This window comes from Emydura macquarii, unplaced genomic scaffold (genome assembly GCF_026122565.2).
Source record: "Emydura macquarii macquarii isolate MOO-44397 ecotype Brisbane River unplaced genomic scaffold, CSIRO-AGI_Emac_v2 contig_2531, whole genome shotgun sequence".
NCBI lineage: Eukaryota > Metazoa > Chordata > Testudines > Chelidae > Emydura > Emydura macquarii.
In genome coordinates this window covers 10,279,533-10,299,861 of record NW_027132668.1, presented here as the reverse complement: position 1 = coordinate 10,299,861, position 20,329 = coordinate 10,279,533, and the positions used below count along the sequence as shown (strand labels likewise).

The 20,329-nt window shown below is 41.2% G+C and overlaps 1 protein-coding gene across 4 annotated transcripts in view; it reads right to left on the bottom strand.

The window, feature by feature from the left end:
- Window positions 1-20,329, bottom strand: part of COL4A1 (collagen type IV alpha 1 chain) — a 204,177-nt gene that overhangs the window by 36,342 nt on the left and 147,506 nt on the right. For all 4 annotated transcript variants that reach the window (XM_067563705.1, XM_067563706.1, XM_067563704.1 and 1 more), the window contains 10 exons: window positions 18,861-18,931; window positions 15,605-15,796; window positions 13,984-14,152; window positions 12,985-13,077; window positions 12,737-12,841; window positions 10,782-10,879; window positions 10,412-10,562; window positions 9,900-10,013; window positions 9,239-9,406; window positions 7,967-8,056 (listed from right to left, as the gene is read on the bottom strand). In XM_067563705.1, the coding sequence (XP_067419806.1) occupies window positions 7,967-8,056; window positions 9,239-9,406; window positions 9,900-10,013; window positions 10,412-10,562; window positions 10,782-10,879; window positions 12,737-12,841; window positions 12,985-13,077; window positions 13,984-14,152; window positions 15,605-15,796; window positions 18,861-18,931 (1,251 nt within the window). The remainder of the gene's footprint in view (window positions 1-7,966; window positions 8,057-9,238; window positions 9,407-9,899; window positions 10,014-10,411; window positions 10,563-10,781; window positions 10,880-12,736; window positions 12,842-12,984; window positions 13,078-13,983; window positions 14,153-15,604; window positions 15,797-18,860; window positions 18,932-20,329) is intronic.

Genomic DNA, 20,329 nt, shown 5'->3' with positions numbered 1-20,329 from the left:
CACTATACAGCAGTGTCCGTTATCTGGTGGAGGGACTTCGGTATTAATTATCTTGCACAGATGAGAGTACAGATAGACCTATTGCGGCATCTGTAGCAGATGTCTGATTGATTGCCTAATGTTTTGTGAATGTATGGGCCGAGGCCCATGTTGCTGCCTTGCATATGTCTGTGATAGAGACGTTATTCAGGAACGCTGTGGAGGTAGATATTGCTCTTGTTGAGTGTGCTCTGGTATCTGAGAGAACCTGTGGCTTTTTCTGTTTATAGCATGTATGGATACATCCAGTTATCCACTTAGAAGCCTTTGGGAAGATATAGCTTTGCCTTTTGTACGTTCAGCCACTGAAATGAACAGTTTATCAGATTTTCTAAATGTTTTTGTTCTCTCTAGGTAGAATGCTATGGCCCGTCTTGTAGGCCCCAGCAAACCCCTGCACTGTAATACTATAATACAGATCTGAACCAAAGCAGGCCTGAACCCTGGATAACACAACATGAAACTTAAGGGTTAATTTTTACACTAAAAATGAGAACAAAACTAGGCAATATAGATAAGGGAATTCCGGACCTATTGATTGTTTGTTCATGCCACCCCAGGCTCCACTATGATAATTAACTGAAGTAAGGACATCCTGCCTAAACATTCTGTGATTTAACATTCATGACATATTAGAAGCCCGCTGTTTGTTAATGAAATGGATGTTTGGGAACATCTTGAAACCTGATTGTATGGAAATTTACAAGTGCAGGGTAAAATGCCCAATGCGTATCAGGAATGTGGTTGATGTGTAAATCAAGGGGCAATGAGGGGACGAATAAGATTTAAGATGAGTCTATATGTATTTTCTTTTTAGTAAAATTGATGTAGGTATAAACATTTTGTTAAGTTAGTGAATAAGGTAAAAATAAGAATGGTATTAATGAAAGGAAATAAGAATGTAATGATTTTAGCAAGTATGAATGAGGAATGAATGTGGTTTGAAAGTTCAGATAAGAACTACTGAGGCAATATTTTCAGCCTCGAAGGCGGGAAGGAGAGAAGATGAGATGTCTTTGTTTTAAGAACCTTTATGACCCACATGGCCGAAGATCGAGATAAGGAACCCCGGAAAGCAGGAGGGAGTTTACAACCCTAGAACAGGAACAAGATAAGGTGTAAAACAGGAATGAAAGAACGATGGAAAAGTTGTCACCCCTGCAACATCAAACGTAATTAATGATTACATCAAACAAAAAGACCATCTGACATAGCAAATCCATAGACCCAAATGGAAATGAAAAATATAAAAGTAAAAAGAAAAAACCTGGGCTTTGGGCTCGTTCTGCATACCCCAAGGAGCATCGTGACCAACAGAGCCCGGCTCCACCCTCATGTCTGAATCACTTAGCCAGTGATTTCAGCTCGAGCAACAAGGTAACTGTATCTCTCCTGCAGAAGAGAGAGAGAGAGAGTGTGTGTGTGTGTGTGTGTGAGAGTGTGTGAGAGAAAGAGTGTTATAGGCAATTGTTTGCTTTTTGAAATGTTTCTCTTTTCTGTATTCATAATAAACGTGGCATACTGCCTTATCCCCTGAATAAGATCCTGCTGTTTATTTTATAAGTATAACAGTCTGACGTCCAGTGTGTGGAGTATGGCTTCTTGTGGGTTCGCATGCGGTTTTGGATAGAAGGTAGGTAAATGGATGGGTTGATTAATATGAAATTCTGAGACAATTTTTAGTAAAAATTTTGGATGGGGTCTAAGAGTGACCTTATCTTTGTGGAATGCCGTGTATGGTGGGTGGGCCATGTGTGCACTAATCTCCCTTACTCACCTGGCTGATGTGATGCCAACTAAAAATGAGACTTTCATCAACATATGTAGTAGTGAATATGTTGCTAATGTTCAAATGGTGCTCTAGTAATGGCCCTTAATGCTAGATTTAGATCTCATGGCATTGTTGGGGTACGTATAATAGGGAATACTCTTTGTATCCCCACTAAAAATCATTTTACCATAGGATGAGTAAATATCGTAAATTGATTGATCTTCTCATGGAAAATGGCAATTGCTGCTAGGTGAACCTTTATTGAACTATTTGATAATCATGATTTCTTAAGTTCTAGAATATATTCTAGGATGATCGGTATGGATGTAGATGGCGCCATGATTTGTCTTTCTCTGCACCAAGATTCAAACCTGTGCTATTTTTGAAGGTAAGTTCTTCTAGTTGTTGATTTTCTACTATTCAGTAATATCTGTCTGATTTGTTCCGAACACTCTAACTCGTCTGGGTGGAACCAGTTAGGAACCATGCTGTTAGATTCAGTTTGTGTATCTCGGGGTGAGAGATCCAGCCTCCATCCTGTGAAAGGAGTTCTTGCCTTGGGGGAAGTGTGATTGGTTTGCATGTTGACAGATTGAGTAGGTCTAAAAACCACATCTGTCTGGGCCAAGCTGCCGCTATCATTATGACCATTGCTTTATCAATCTTTATCTTGTGAACAGTTTGGGGTATCAAAGGGATGGGTGGGAAAGCCCACAGTAACCTTTTGCTCCAATTGAGCAGAAATGCATTGCCCATCGAGTCTGTTCCCAGTCCTGCTCTCAAGCAGAATAGGTGACATTTGCGATTTTGTTTTGTGGCAAATAGATTGATCATTGGATGACCCCACTGGCGAAAGATGTTACATAGAACTTTGCTGTTCATCTGCCACTCCTGAATCTGTGCGAAATGTCTGCTGAGGCTGTCTGCAGTAATATTTTGTTTTCCAGGTAGGTATGTCGCAGATACTTGGCTGTTTTGTTGTATGCAACAATTCCATAGTCTTATTGATTCGCAGCATAATGACTGGGACCTTGCTCTCCCTTGGTGATTGATATAGAACATACATGCTATATTTTCCATCATTATTCTTATTGATTTATTTCTTATTAACGGTAGAAAGTGCCGACATGCATTGTAGACTGCTCTGAGTTCTAACACAATTATGTGCAGGCTGGTTTTGGGTTTTGAGCACCTGCCTTGTATTGTGTGAGTATGCAGATGTACTCTCCAGCCTAGGAGAGACACATCTGTCGTAATCATAAATGACAACTGAGGTTGTGAAAACTGGATTCTGGACATCATGTTGTTTTCGTGGGTCCACCACAATAGGGAATCTTTGACATTGTTCATCATTGTCAACACTTCATTGAGTCTGTGCCTCTTTGGTCTGTAGACCGAGGCGAGCCATACCTGGAGAGCTCGCATATGCAATCTGGCATGCTGGACCACAAATGTAGTGGCTGGCATATGTCCCAGAAGTTGCAGAGTGAATCGGGTTGTTATTGTTGGACTGACCCTCGCTAATGATATTAGGTCTGTGATAGCCTTGAAGCTGGGTCTTGGTAATGATGCCTTGGCTGTTATTGCATTCAGATCTGCACCTATGAAGTCCAGTTGTTGTGTCGGATTCAAAGACGACTTTTCAGTGTTTATCCTGAGTCCCAGTTGTCGGAATAGTGTTGTAACTTGGACAATGGCTTGGCGTGCTAGGGTTTTGCTGGATGTTTTTATTAGACAGTCGTCTAGGTATGGGAAAATTGTGATTCCCTGTTTCCTTAGATGTGCTGTGACTATTGTGAGCACTTTGGAGAAAACCCTCAGTGCTATAGAGTGGCAAAATGACAGAACCTTGTATTGGTAGTGGTTGCCAGACACAGTGAATCTTAGGAAGCGTCTATGAGCAGGATGGATTGTAATATGAAAGTAAGCATCTTGCAGGTTGAGGGCTTAGAAGCAGCCCCCTTGTTGCAGTGCTGGTATTATGGTGGATAGTGTGACTATCTTGAATTTTTATCGCCTCACAAACTTGTTTACATTTCTTAGGTCTAGAATGGATCTCCATCCTCCGTTCTTTTCCTGTATTACGAAGTTATGGGAATAAAATCCTTTCCCTCTGTGTTGTGGAGATATATGTTCCATTGCCCCTATTTGCATGAGATGATCTATTTCTTGGTGCAGTACTTGCACGGGAGTTGGGTCCCTGAAGGGGGACGGGGAAGGATTGTGGGCGGAAGGGATGGATATAAAAGGAATAGTGTATCCTGAGTTGATGATTTCTATTACCCATTTGTCTGATATAATGCTTGACCAACTGAGATGGAATTGATGGAGGCAAAATTCAAAATTTGTCATGGATGACTCTGGCACTGCTTGTTGATTGCGGTTTCTCAGACCCTCGATCAAAACCTCAAAACTTCTGCTTGGGCAATGCAGATTGAGTCCCGGAAGATGTCTGTTGAGGTTGTCTATGTCTGTGTGTTCTCTGCTTTCCTCTCTGTGAATCATATTGTCTGTACTGCTGGTGAGATGAATATCTCTGTGTATACGGTTGGAATCTATACTGCCTTCTCTTCATTGCAGGTGTATAAATTCCTAATATTCTCAAAGTGTTTCATCAAGTGCAAAACCTTGTCTGTCTTTTCTGAGAAAAGTTGAGCTTTATCAAATGGGAAATCTTCTATTTTTGTTTGTAGCTGTCTGCGAAGAGCAAGCCACATGGAGCCAAGAGGTTCTGTGTATCACTATGGCCATGGCTGTAGTTCTGGCCCCCAATATCTGCTAAATCCAGAGAAGCCTGTAGCGAAGTCCTTGCTACAAGCTGTCCTTCGGTAAGTAAAGATTTGTATTGCTCTCTTTTATACTCAGGTAAATCATTCATAAACTGGACTAGATTTTCATAAATGCTGTGATCATAATTGAACAGCAACACTGAGTAGATTGATACTCTCATGAGTAGCATCAACAATGAGTAGACCTTTCTTCCTAGCAGGTTGAGCCTTTTCCAGGCCTTGTCCTGCAGTCTTGAATTGTAATTTGTTTGCTTTCCTCTTTGGTTTGCCACATCTGTTGCTAGTGAATTTGGAGGTGGATGAGTAAATAGGAATTCCATCCCCTTGGCTGGGATGTAGTGTTTTCTATCATTCCTTTTATTGGTAGGAGGAGGGATGGCTGGATTTTGTCATATTGTGTTAGCTGGTTCCATCAATGCCTTGTCCATAGGGAGTGCAATTTTTGATGACGTTGCAGTATGTAGAATTTTTAATAATTTATGGTGAGATTCTGTGACTTCTTCCAGAGGAATTTCCAGTTCCTGTATGATTCTCTTGAATAAATCATTAAATTACTTCGGGTCATCCACCTGGTGTAGGTGTGGGTGGAATGATAGCCTCATCTGGTGAGGAAGATGAGTCATGTGTTGGAAGAGATGTTTCTTGTTCCACACTTGTCTCTGCTAGTTGTGTTACCTCCACTGCCTTTGTTGATGTGCTTGGGGATGATTGTCTATTTGACCTTGGTCTGCTTGTACAAGAGCTAGTAGGTCTGCTGTATGCATTGGTGTTGCCAGTCCAGGCCTCCCAATCATGCCATTGCATGTGGTATGGCATATGAGGTCTGAACCATGGGGGCCCATACTATGGATATGGTCTAGGGACCTTTTGAGGCGTATATCCAGGTGCCTCTACTGATGGTCTGGTGGGGGAGGAGTGTTCTGAGGAAAACTGAACTTCCTCCAGATCACTGTCATCGGTACTGAAGGAGTGCACTGGGCTTTGTCATGGGCAAGGTGTATTGATGATTGCCCTATGGTTGATTGTGGAGAGGATGTTATTGTCTGGTGATGTTGTTTGTGTGTTCTTTTCAAGGGTGATGTCAGTGCTGTGTTTGACATCGGCTCCGTGATGGCAGTCGGTGCCAACTTCGGCACTTCATCAATTGTCGGTGCCGTTACTGATGCCGGTGCCAAGCTCGATGCCCTGTCCCTTCTCGGTAACGAATCTTTCCTAGGTGCCGCACTTGGCGCCGCAGACTGTGGAAGTGCCGAGGCCGGTACTATTGACCGTTGGTCAAACGGTTTTTGCATCGAGTCCTTTTTCGGTGCCGTCAGAGGAGTGGTGTTTTTGTTTGCTCCCTGACTCCTCACCCAGACGTTTCGAGTCCTTGGGTGGTACAGCCCAAGTTGTACCTTAGGGTCCTGTTGCCTCTTTGGTACTTTGTGCCAGGGATAGCTTTTTGGAGGAGCGTCTTTTCTTTGATGAAGTTGTTTCTTGAAGCGATAAGGCTCTCTTTCTCAGAGTATGCTCCAAGCTCTCAGTGGAAGGCTTGTCTGGGCCCGGGTCAGAGGAGGGTCTGAGGGATTTTTCCACCAGAATAAGCTTTAGCCTTAGGTCTCTATCTCTCCTCAATCTGGCTTTCAAATTCCTGCAGTGAGTGCATTTCTGTAGCACATGAGTTTCCTGTAGGCTGCGCACACATTGTGAGTGGCCATCTGAGACTGGTATTGCATCCTTACACTAGGTGCATCTTTTGAAGCCTGGGAAACTCGGCATTTCAAATATCTAATCCTATATTATTAACTACTAAATGAAAAAGAAAGGCTAAACCTGAATTTTTTTTCAATTGCACAAAAACTGACTAAAACAAAGTAAAATAAGACTAAATATGATTAAACTAACTAATTTTTTCACTATTATTCTAGATAAGATGAGAAAACTTCACTGCTGTTGGCGCTCCGTCTCGGACCGTTGACAGTTGAGAAGGAACTGAGGGGGTCAGGTCGCGCGTGCGCCACAAGACACACCAACAGCGCCATGAGATGGGAGCTGCGCATGCATGATCCGGACGAGAACTGCTAAAGATCTCCAATCGAGAACGCAGAAAGCAACAACACCTAAAATGGAGTACCCACAGGGACATCACTCGAAGAAGAAGCTTCCATTACTGTCATTCCCTCTCTTACCCCCTCCATCAGATACAATGTGCCCAATTTTCACACGGAAGCACCTTATTATAACATCCCCATGGCAAAGTCTTATAGAATTTAATGACAATCTTTCTACAGTTTTCTTTTAAATCCACTTAAGTGAATTTAATTATAGAATTCTATGGGATGGTTAAAACAACCTATAGAAAGGATTTAACTTTCCTTTAAATTCTATATTTTTGGAGTAATTTCTATAGAACCTTCTCTTATATGGTTGGTTCTTACCCTGCTCTTGCATGAAACAAAAATTCTAGCTTAGTGCATCCTATTCTTGGCGTCCAGCTTTGCTAACAAAGTCACTCAAACTAAAACAACAGGTCAGCCCACACCTACTCCCCAGATGTGGCTATTTCCAAGGCCTTGTCTTCACTAGGAAAATAAAAGATGTATTTTTAACATGTTAAAATCATAGTGTAGCCAAGGCAGTGGTACTTTTAACATGTGTGAGCTAGTCATGGTAAACCGTAGTGGTGGAGCCGATGTTTTATCTTGACCTGTTAACATGTCAAAAATACATCTATTTTCTTAGTGTGGTCATGCCCTGCAGTTCCTTTTTTAGGAATTCTCAGCCCCAATCTCTGGCTCCCACCTGCCTTTTATCCAGGCTGGGGTTAAGGACCCATGTCTTCAATAGTGAATCAGCAGGAACCAATCAGCAGCTCCCTGCAGGGTTCTAACATCTGCTAACAGGTTGGGGTAAAACCAGACAGATGCCACTCGTTTAAAAAATTAAAACTTCTATAAAAACCTATTCATTTCTTGTGTAGTTTTACATAAAGATATACCCCATAAACAGATGCTCAGACTGGTGCATATTCATGCCGAGGGGCCAGTTTAAGAATTTCAGGACAGGAATGGCCTATGAAGGTTGAAAACTGAGTTTAATAAAATCAGTGTCTATGATACATTTAGAATCCAGGCCCTCACTGGCTCAGTGTCTTTTGCTCTAATTACTATATCATATCTTATACAAAAGTTTTAAGCTGTAGTTAACATTGTAAATATGCTAAGCAGGAATACAATATAACCCTGCAGATCCTGACTCAAATATTCTTTTCTCCTTGAACATGCAAACTCATAGTGTGTATTTAAAACTACTTTAGATTCACATTCTAATCCAAGGCAATCTCTTTTAATGACTTCTCACTAGCTCTTCACGTGTCAAAAATTCCTACCTTTTTCACCCGGTAATCCTGGAGTTCCTACTGGCCCAGGAGCACCTGAGATTCCCGGGGTTCCCATAAATCCCATTTCTCCTTTGATGCCTGAAACCAAAGCAAAATAATATTTAACAGAAATGTAGTTGACTAGAATAAAATAATTAAGAGGAATTGAATGACTTACTGCCTGTATTACATTAGGAATTGAACTCTTTGAAAAAAAGATAAGGCAAATGGAATGAACTAATTGAAAAAACCTATTCAGATATATAATGTATGAAAGCAACTGTGCACCTTATATGTCTTATATAATTCATGATCTATATTGCCTCAACTCTATATTTCCTTACCTATTGTATGTCACCCTCTATTTTAATACATATGTAAAATAATTTGTACAGTCAATGATTATATATTCATAATTAATAAAAACTAGTAAGAAATATGTCTAGTAAACAATTCGTTCCTCATGTCTCAGAAAACAAAACCTAATCATCTAAGTATAATCTCCAAGCAAATGCCGTTTATATATATATATTATTTACAGTGTAATTATGTCAGGAAATACAGGTGGATTTTTAAAAAATTCTTAGCACCTGATTCCTACAATACTTTATTTTATTTTTAAACTTATGATTGATATCAGCCAAAATATTTAAGCCCCATCCATCCCATCCAAAATAAACTAACCCAGAACTATTGGCTCTTTCCTACAAGATTTCATTTGCCAGGTTTGTTTTATATATAATGTCAGATACATGACAAGCCCAGTGAGCTGTTGAAATAGTTTTAGTAATCATATCTCAGAACCAAATTGATAGAAAAAGAAACAGGAAAAAAACAGATAAAAAGTAGAGAATCAAGATCAATCCAAAATAGCGAGTTCTTGATGGTTCCTTAAAATTCCAAAGTAATGAGATGGAGGGTCAGTTGCTGATCTCAGCCACAGTTACAATGCAATTGCTCCAGGTTAACTATTGTTTTATTGAGATCAAACACTGCCTAAACATCAGGGTTGAGTCTCACAGAAGAACAGCTACAGTTTAAGGGCTTGACCTTGAAAGCTATCTAGCTCCGATTCACCAAAACACTAGAGTTTACTTTAACCATATCCTTAACTGCAATGAAAGGTATACACTTAAGTGGCACAATGACACAGAATTACACACAACTATGATTTAATAAAAAAGGACAGATACTGTTTTCTCAGTTTTGTTGCTTCCTTGAAAAACAGATTGTTTATTTACTGTTGGCATTTGAAACAGTCCACAAAAACAAAATGCATACCTGGAAAACCTGGAAGTCCATCTTTCCCTTGTGGACCAGGTACGCCAGGTAAACCAACCAGACCTGGTAGCCCACTCTGGCCAGAGCTACCCTTATCTCCTTTTGGTCCTGGCATATCTAGTCCTGGGAGACCTGGGTGGCCCCTTTCTCCCTTTGTTCCAGGAAGTCCTACAGGAGAAAAAAATCAACTCTTAATATAGCATATAGAACATTATTAATCAAATTACAGTATAATGTCCTAATATGTTCTGTAAACTGCACATTTTACAGAAAACAAAGCACATTTCTTTATTATGGAAGGAAAACAAAGTGAAAAAATCCTCATAATCTAAGTGTTGTTTCAGTTTTACCCATTTCTGTTTTTAATCTGGCTACCTGCAACAATGCAGCAAATCTACATAGAACATCAGCTAGTTTGTGCAGCCTACAGAGATTTACTCAGGGAGCTGCATATCAACTTCAGTTTTAGGTCACAGTGATGAAGCCTGAGGTTTTCTAAAGATTCTTACCCATCAAGTTTACATTTGTAAAAGGCTGGAAAATATTATAAAAGCAGCCCACCACTTTTCCCCCTGTTAATGCCCACAAGATCCACACAATCTATTTCCAGATATAAATAAAAAGAGAAGAACACACAAAAACAGCAAGTATTTTGTGTTACCTGTTGGTCCTTGTGGCCCTGGTACTCCTGCAGATCCGGTGGGTCCCGGAGGGCCTATTCCTGGCACACCTGGGACACCTTGTGAACCTGGTAATCCAGGTGAACCTGAGTCACCTACATGGAAAAATAAAGCAGAAGCCAATTTTTTTGGCATATTACTTTTTCAGCTTGCTTGGTACAGACAGTAGACAGGCACTTTGGATGACTTTATCCCCATGCAAAGGGCTGGCAAAAGACCTCTGCACCACTTAAGTCATTAGTATTTCCTTTATGAGTGTTACAAAAGTAAGGGGGAGAGAAAAAGCTGTGCAGCCGGTACTGTCCCAATAGCAGGTAGGCAGGAAGAAGGCAGAGAGGGAAGAGAAATAGGCATTATATCTTGAGGGCTTAAGTGGTGTACCAGCCTTTTGCTGGCTCTCTGCCCCAGGGTGAATTTCAACCATTAAGATTTATTTTAAAAAGTGTAAAAAATGTTACTACAACTGAGCTGTATCTTTGTTTTTTTAAGTTACCTTGGATTCCTGGCTGACCAGGTACACCTGGAAATCCTTGCTCTCCTTGTAAGCCAGACAAACCAGCACTTCCTTTTTCTCCAGAGAAGCCAGGTGGGCCTTGTGGGCCTGGTAATCCTTTAGGACCTGGGAGACCCACTCCAGGATCACCCTTAGCATGCAAAAAACTATAGATTAGGCGTCAATATACAATCAATCAAGTGTTTATAAATGAAGCAATTCAGAATATCATACCAGCCTTTACTGGACATATGCTAAATTACACCAGATGAGGAGTTGGCCTACTATCCTTTTAGTACCAGCAACAGCTCTGTACAGTTGGTAACACAAATAGTAATTGAAAAGAACAATGTAAACTGCAAATGCTCACTTTTTGACCAGGTAAACCTGGTGTGCCTGGTAAACCATCAAAGCCAGGACTCCCTTGAGCCCCTGGCTGACCCGATGTGCCAGGCTGACCTTGGAAACCTACAAAACAAAACACATAATTAGTGTCTCAGTAAGTTAACCCCAAAGTTTCTTTGCCTTTGAAATGAACTATTCACATCCACATAGAGAGGTATTAAACAGAGTCAGGTTGGTCTCTTAAATGTCAAACTTGTGAGGAGCTCAGCACCTCTTGTAAGGGGCTGTGTGCTTCCAAATCTCAATGCTCACACCCTGCAGGATTTTGACTTGAGTGAATGAAGTAATATATATATTTAATTACTGATGCTGAATTAATATTTGCACAGGTTCACCTCATTTAGAAAAACATGCTCTCTTTAAAGGAAAGAATGCATTCTATTAACCTTTCTGAACTTCTGCAGGTCATTTAAAGTAGACCTCGCACAGCACTAGTAGGCTTTGCAATCATAAATGCACCACTTTTTCCATGCAAAGACCACTGGAAGCTAGATTCAGCTTTGAGGGTCAGTCCCTGTCAAGGGGTGGCACATAGCTGTGCTGCCCAAAGAGGAACTCGGGGAAGGAATTGCAACTATGAGATATGAGATATTTCTTTCTTGCTCCTTATTCCTAGGGTAAAGTAATTTACTGCAGCCCTTTACTGGATGCAACTTATTTCCTTACTTCCAGCTCCATTAGTTGATGAGTCAGAGGTGGGTGGAACCAAAGTCCTGCTCATTCCCCTCCCCTTTAGAACTCCCATGATGTGGGCAGACTAGGTGCCAGCTCATGCCACTTATAGTATCTGTATCCCATGTTATAAGGCAATATTTGAATGTTTGCTCTGTAACTATAAACCTGAACAGTCAGGAGAGAAGTATTGCCAAGTGTGAAATACTGGTTTACCACAGGAAGTGTTATCTTCTGCCCAACCAAAGAAGGCCCATAGACACCAGACAAACCATTGTGGATCATCAGAAAACAAAAGACTTTGTTGATTACTCCCCCCACACACATGAAGTGGAGACAGCTTGAACTCTGGAGGAAGGGAATAAGAAGAAACTGGATCTCTATGCTGCTTGGACTTTGAGAGGGCAAGGTTTCTAAGCATAAAGCAAGGGATCCCCCGCTGTTTAGCCTGGGCTAGTCCTAAAGACATATAGAGCTTGCTTATTATAGAAGCTTCTACCATCTTTTGGAACCTAAGACTAACTCATTTGTGTTTGTATGTTTACCTGCTTTAACCTTTTAAATAATGCTTTTATTTCTTTTTCTTAGTTAATAAATATTTAATTAATTTATTATAGGATTGGCTACAAGCATTATCTTTGGTGTGGGATCTAGTGTGCAATTTTTAGTTGACAAATCCTTTGGAATTGGGAGTAAACTGAATATTGTTGTGATTTTTGGTGTAAGGGACCATCTATCACAAAGTCAAGGTTGTCTGGGAGGCAAAATAGTACCCAGGGGGACAGTCTGTGTTAAGGCTGCTGTATTGCCTGAAAAATTCATATTTGATACTTGGTTGGTAAAATCTGTGTATAGAACTCATATCCAATTTGGGGTGTGTTCCCTGCTTCTTCACACTCTGCCCTGAGAGGTTGACACTAATGTCTTTGAGTCATTCCAGACATTCTGACAACTCCTTCCCCCCCACCTCCTATTCAAATACATATGCAGCTTGGATTCACAATAAAGTGAGCAATAATGCAAATGTGCATGGGGATTTGAGGAAAGGGGCGAGGGTTACTCGTCTTTACTCCCCACCATGGCAGCATAATGCTGGGTCACCATCCAGCACTGAAAGAGTGAGAGCAGCGCTATGAAGTGTATCTTCCATACATTAGATGAGAAAGCCAGCATGAACATTTAGACCCCACTGTTAATTAAGAGACTTACTTATATGGCCAAGTACTCTTTACATTGTAGTTTTCTTACCTTTAGGGCCAGGAGGCCCAGGGAATCCTATTCCTGGCTGCCCAACAGCACCTTTTTCTCCTGGAAGTCCAGGTCTTCCTGGAATCCCAGGATTCCCCCTGTCACCTTTGAAAGTAAAAAACAAAACAAAACAAAAAAAAATGACAGAGCACAGTAAGCATTTATGCAGAAGTCAGTTTGGAGGTGTGGGGGAGGGGAGGGAATATCTATTACTGGCAGTAGAGAGAAAATTCAAGAGATAATTGTACCTTGGACTCCAGGCAAGCCACGTGGCCCTGGGAAACCATCTGACCCTGCGGGACCAGGCAGAGGAATGACTTTTCCTGCTTCACCCTTTGGGCCTTGGAAGGTAAAGATGATGAATGAATATTTAAAAATAAAAAGGCAAATGTATTAACACATGAGGAGTTGTATATATTCTGAGGTGCTAGAGATGCCAGTTGGTTTTTGTTTTCCTGTTTTTACTACTCAGCTCTAGTGCACTGTGTGGAAGATGTGAAATGCCCAAGCATGAAAGAAAAGTATGAAACCAAAGAATTCTGGCTGTCATTTTGACTGCCACAAATCTGTATCTGCCATATGAACCCACCAAGACCCACAGACACAGGTTCACCAATCTCAAAGGGCTAGATTGTGACTTAAATGTCATGCCTGAGGAGCAAAGAGTGTGGATGTGTATATGAAATCCCCATACAACGCTGTGTGGGTTAATCAGATATGGGTTTGGGCACGTAAGTGGATGGGGAGTGTGTGGGAAATGGGCAGATACTTGACTGCATGTATCCTTACTATCAGACCAGTGCATCTTAGGGCCAGATTCTGACACCCCTACTCACACTGAGTAGCCCTGTTAACTGCAATAGGACTTGTGAGAAGGGCATCAAGGTACAGGCCAGTGGCAACTTACTACCTCTCAGGATCAAGAGGGAGCATGACAGGAATAATAACTCAGAAGGGTGAGAGCTACAATGACTCCTAGGGCTTTTCCTGGGGTGGAGTAGTTGACACAGCAAGCCACAGCAGTGGGAGGAGTTATGTTAACACAAAAGAGACTAGTGACCTCCCTCTTTTGTCCTGGGAGATCATGTAAGGAATCTATCTGTAAATATTCAGGGGCCTCAAAGCATATTGTAAGGAACAAATGCTGATGACCTAGTAGGACTAGTCTATCTCAATTTCCTATGACACATATTTAACTGTATCTGTTAAAAACATCATTTCCCCCCTCTCAGTATCTAGTGTGTTACCTGGATGGCCTGGTACACCTGGGTTTCCTGGAAAGCCTGTATCTCCTTTGTCACCAGCTGGCCCACCAGGTCCTACCCCTGGAAAGCCAGGCTGGCCTTTTTCACCAGGTACTCCCGGAAACCCTCTTGAGCCAGGGGGACCACGTTCTCCTTTCAGCCCAATCGTACCCTAATTTTAGGAAAAAAGCGATAATATTTATCTCACACTGGATAATGCCTAAAAAGTGATCTGAAAAGCTTGCTGGTCTTTGTCAGTTTCGTCTGTGATTTTGTGGCTTCTAGACTGGATTCACTGCAATGCACTTGTTGGGTTCCAGTCTGCACCACTGAAGTCAATGGACATTTTACCACTGACTTTATTGGAAGCAGCACTTGGAAACTACACCTGGTACATAATGCAGTGAAGGGGCCATGTAATGACCAGTTCTCTGATGAACACACCATCATTTTCAGATATGATTTAAATCGCTGATGTTGATTTATACAGTCCAGAGTCAGCATCACAGAACAGTAGCTGAATTGGAGGAAATATTTGGATTTTAGAAATAAAAATCCCAGAATTTCAGAAACACAGAATTCCAATTTTGGGGGTGATTTATATTATTTAACATAGGAAATAGTATCAAGAAACGTGAATCGAGTTTAGAGTTCTGTGCTAAATGCCTCAAATAGAAAGCATTAGAGGGGCATTTAGAACCATTTTTCCTCTTTCAGGTTCTCTGAAATTACAGTTTGGTGATTCTTACTCTATGAGATGCCTTAGAAGTAGGGATGGTACAGAGCAGGCACCAGCAACCTGTCCATCTGGCTCATTTATGAGACAAAACAGGAAGGTTTAAAGTAAATATATGCCACATGCCCCTAACAGATATTTTCTGAAAGGCAACAAAATTATGGAAAATTTCCAAAACAGCAGTGACAAATCTAGCTACAGATATTGGAAGCGGCTGCTGTGAAAAAGATTGTGATATCTCCAAATACACATCGTAACTCAAGCAGAAGAAGAAATATTCTTTGAACAATGGGCTAGAGTCTGACTTACCAAAGTACTATAAGTAAGCTGCGTCTTCCCAGGATAAGCCCTGATAGACACTGTGATTCAGAAACACATCTCTGAGTCACAGTGCTTTCCCTACTTTCTCCTTGATCCAGGAGTAGTAATCTATTGCTGGTGTATGTCAACAGCAAACTACTCCTCCCCTCACGATCTTGACAGCAATTTTCTGGGAAGGGGAAATGGAACCAGTCTGTCTATTCTCCACAGGTAATGTGGAGTTAGTAAGTAGGTCTTATTCCCATGCACCAGGCCACATGATCTAAGTAACCCTTTGTAAGACATAAATGGGGTTTCTTACTTCTGGGGCATATACTCAGAACCAGAATTTAGCTCAGTGACCCTACTGTCATGCAGATATTTTTAGCTGTTTAGTAGTATGGGCCTCATTCTGACACTCTTACTCTTTAGCCGTCCGTTGAGGAGTAGGGTACCACTCAAAAAAGTAAGGGTCTGAGAATTTGGCCCAAGGAATGAGACAAGTAAATATTAAATTCATCTTATATAACAACTACATATAGTTAGTGAACTAGAAAATAGCATGCAAAAATACAGACACACACATACCGATGCCCCTTTAGGCCCCTGGAGACCTGGCAGGCCATCTCTCCCCTGTCTTCCTTCTCTTCCGGGAACACCTGGTTGTCCTGGGAACCCAGGATTTCCTTTATCACCTTTTAGATTAGAATCAAAGTAAATGTCTCCGGGTTCTCCCTTTGCTCCTGGGCTACCAATCAGTCCTGGCACACCTGGAGGCCCCTGAAATTACATATAATTCCAGCACCATTTAACGCATTCTTTTTCCCTCCCAAAATATGAAAAAAGTCTTCAAGTGTAAAGAAAAAAACCCTAAAGTTCATGCCACACACGGAACAGTAAACTACAAGAGTGGATTTGCCAGGATTGAAAATGCAATTTAACTGAAAATGGCGATAATAAAATAAACTTTTCTTTCTTGGTCTCCTTAGTAGCTTCTTTTACCACAGTTTGCCAGTTTTGCATGTTTGTATTAATTGTTTGAACAGGAATTAAAGGCCATGTTATTGAAAAAGGTACTCTAATTGCTTATATATTGGCCATAAGGATTCAGAGTTGGCCTACTATAAAGCCCCAATGCCAAGATGATTCTTAATATAGCCATTCCTCAAGTTATGGTATGAAACCAAGCATATTATGATTTTGTTTTTGGTGTAACCCATTGTTTCCAATACTTCTACCTATGTATTACTTGAATCTCTGTTCTTTGCTAAATAAATTTAGATTTGTTTATAGTGAAAACAAGTATAAGTGCTGTGAGTTAAGCAGAGTGGTGATCCCGAGATGGAACTGGTAAACTGGTGGATGCTATTCCTTTGGGAGTAGCAAATATGTGAATTCTGTCAGTATCCAGTGGACCTGGGGCTGGTCACTCTAGGAGAATGCTTGGAGGGCTCGACGGTTGGAACTCGCCTATTGCTAACCTGTAGAGAGAGAGTGGGGCCTGCGTACACCTGGAGCACAGTGCTTGTGTTAACCGTGGCCGGTGGGGTTGAACAGCTAGCCCTCCGCAGGCAAAGACAAGGCTTCCTCACGCTAAGGGCAGGGGGTAGTAAGGTGCCTTACAACCCTGGGCACCCCGGGAAGCGTCACAGGATGATTTTTTTTGTTCTTGCTTAAAAGCCACTTCTCACTCTCTTTCTTCCCCTAGATGTACAGAACTTCCCAGCCACAGTATGTTTTAGAAAGGCCAAATCGAGAGCTGTTATCTGCCAATGCCAGCTCCCAGTTTAGCATTTTGTTTCTTTTTAATTTTTTGGTTTTATTTAAAAAAAAAATATCAATGAACAAATATACAATAAATAAAAAATCATTCTTATCTCTGTCGTTTTTACACACACGCACACACTTTTCTCACAGATTGTCTACTAAATTTCATCTATTATTTATACAAGTCTAGCTAATGAAACAGGAGTAAAGGCTAATTATCACATGATGAATGTTCCATTCTCCTTGTCTACCTTGTTTTATTTGAGCTATCCAAGAGAAGTATAGTTCCTGCCCTGAGCAGCTTACAATCTAACAAACTAATTGAACTTAAAGGGCTTCCACACATGCTTATAGCTCCCTACATATTATCCTTCACGTAATGTTATAATTATTTCATGGAAACATTCTCTCTAATTGAAAATGAAAAAGTCCCAGTCACCAGGGAAGTGAAGCTGAGTGAAAGTTTCAAAGGGAAATTTCCTCCTACTAATATATGCTGTGCTTCCACCCTTTGGGCCTGAACCGGCATCCCTGTGAAATCAATGGGAATCTTTCCAATGGATTTTGTGAGCGGTGGATCAGGCATGGCCTCCAGCAATGTGAGCCTGCCAAGCTGGGCTCTCTCTAACTTATCTAAGTTAAACTAAAAGCTAACTCACCTGCTGTTTAATGACCCTGTTTTAACTTTTCCAAGCAAAACAAAGTTAAAAGCATCCAGGATACCAGCAAATCCTTGTTTGAAGAGAGGAGTGAAAGGAGATTAAAGGAGAAGGAAGAGATGTAAAGGTTTAGCAATATTCACAGTAAAAGCTTGTGCTGTGTTACTCACAAATTATTAAAAATAGTAGAGAATCCATTTTGCTATCTCCCCTCCATAAATCCCATTTACATTACTGTAAATTAAAAAACATGATGAGGTCATCCGGTTTCCCATGAGGAATTTAAGCGCAAATAAAACATCAGCAAAAAGACCTATCTTCGGACAAATCAGCCAAAAAAAGCCTTTATGTAAGCCCTCAGTCCACTCACAGCTGGGCTGAATTTGGCCCCCAATGTCAAAAGATATCTTATAATGAAGCAATATTTAAAGCTGACACTATGAGTAGAGCAATGGTCCCCAAACTGCGGGGTGTGCCCTAGGGGGGCACGGAGGAAGGTTTGGGGGGTGAACGGCAGGGCCTGGGCCAGCCCCTATGGCGGGGGGGAGGGGCAGGGAGCACCACCCAGCCCTGCTCCACAGCTCCACTCTGCCCCAGCCCAGCTCCACCCCCAGCCACAACTCCACTCTGCCCCCTGCTCCACCCCAGCCGCAGCTCTACCCTCATTCCCCCGCTGGCCCCCGGCCAGCTCCACCTCTAATCCCAGCTCCCCCTCCATTCCCAGTTTTTCCCCAAACTCCATCTTCAGCCCAAGCGCCTCTCCTGAGCCAATTGTGCAGTAATGGAAGAGGTGTGTGTGGACAGGTTCCATTACTGGTAAGAGGGAACAGGAAAAGGGTTGGCACCACTGGAATAGTGGCACTATTAAGATGCTCTTTGCTTTTTTAACCTTCCTTTATTCTTTCTAAATAACTTATTTAATCTTGTATCTATTTAGAAATTACATTTGATGTAATATACTACATATTTTCCCTAGTTTAGACAACATGCTAAAATATATTTTAACAACAGTGAAATTATACTAGATGGCACTGTGCAATACATACATGTATACACACAATAGCAAATAGCCATTATAAACCTCCTCCGCAACATGAAAAGAAATACTGGAATCAGATGCCAAATCTGTTCTGGCTAAGTCCTGTTTCTTATCTAAATTTACCTCTCAACCGACTGAGTCATAACGGTCAACTGTCTTGCTTGAGATCATGCAGTGGCTAAGAGCACTTTTATTGCAACTCACTTCTACAAGCTTTTTTCCTCTTATAAGTAAATCACACTACCATCTAAATGATTTTAATACATACAACCAAACCTTTAGCATTGGTCAATGGGGCTACTACACAGTAGTACCGAGTGTCTGCTGTGACACTCCTAACAGAAAATAAATATGAAACATTTGAAAAACATTTACTTACAGGAACTCCTTCGACACCATTGAGTCCAGGCACACCCCTGTCTCCTTTGGCACCTTGCTGTCCTGGAAAGCCTTATAAAGAATATGAAATATAAAACAATATTTACTATAGACACTTTTACATAATAGCGTATTGTGTTTTAGGCTTTGAGGTCCTTTTCAAATTGTGCCCAGTTCTACCCTCAGTTACACCCATGCAACTCTACTGAAGTTAGTGAAGTTGCCTGGGCGTAATAGAGTTCAGGATCTGCCCCAGTATATGTGTCTGGGCCTAGGAAGAACATGCAGAGCATACAACTCAATTACATGTGTTGGGCAGCATGCCGTGAAATCAGCCCAGTAACTGGAACTGCCATTTGCATATGGCAATTCACTGAACCACCACAGTATTTTCATTCTCTTTCACAACCTCTCAAACACTTACATGGTGCACATATATAACACAAAAGCATTGTTCATATGTACCCATTTTCTGACAGGCAGCAATTATTCTCCAGAATGATTATTTCTCTTTGGCAACAGTAGTCAATAATGGAGACCACGGATATGTTTAGGGCCTAACACTAGGTCAGAGTATATAAAAATGTGTAAAGTGCCCTGATGCCTCTCTAGGGCTCTCATTACATGATTCTGATAGAGCAGTCACCTTCTAGGTTTAGAGAGGGATCTAACCAGGTAAGGTTAACTTTTAACCAGCAGCAGTTCTGCTAAACACAATTTCTTCTGCTGGGTACCCATGCTTCTACCAGAATTTGGCCCTATAAATGAAAATTCACTGTAAAATCATAAATGGGTTTTAAATAGTATTTAAAATATTCTGATGAATATAATAATCTGAAAACATGGGGGGAGGAGTTAAAATCATTTTGAGGGCAACCAAGATATTTTTCAAGAAAAAATGGTTTTGTTAGTTTTATTAAACACATAGGTCTCAATACTACAAAAGGATCCTTTAAACCCTCTCTGTGACCCGTCCGTGCCCAGGGTAGCCAGTCCTTTGTTTCACAGCTTCAGTTCAGTTGTAGATGAGTTGATCCAGAGGTAGAGGGTAGACTGAAGACAGACTAAAGACAAAATGGATGTCGGGCAGCTGCCTTTTATGTCCTTTGGTCTTTGCCATGCTGCTTGTGGAATTTTACAGGAATAAGATGGAGTCCAGAATCACATGAGTAAGTCCTGGTGACTCATCAGACTCATCATATCCCTGGCTTCTCCCCCTGGCCCATTGTACCTGTGAGTTTCTTAATGGGTCATTAAGCAGGCTAGTGCTGCAGCCATCCTGTCTGGGGTGTCGCCCAGATACAGCACGATTTGAAATACAGATATGTCAAACATATCCATAACTTCCATTACACGTATATCACATGGACATAAACTGAGCACATTATAGCCTTTCTAACAGTACTTGACATGGCATATCTCACATGAATTACTATGATTTTGACATATTGATGTTTAATAATATAATAA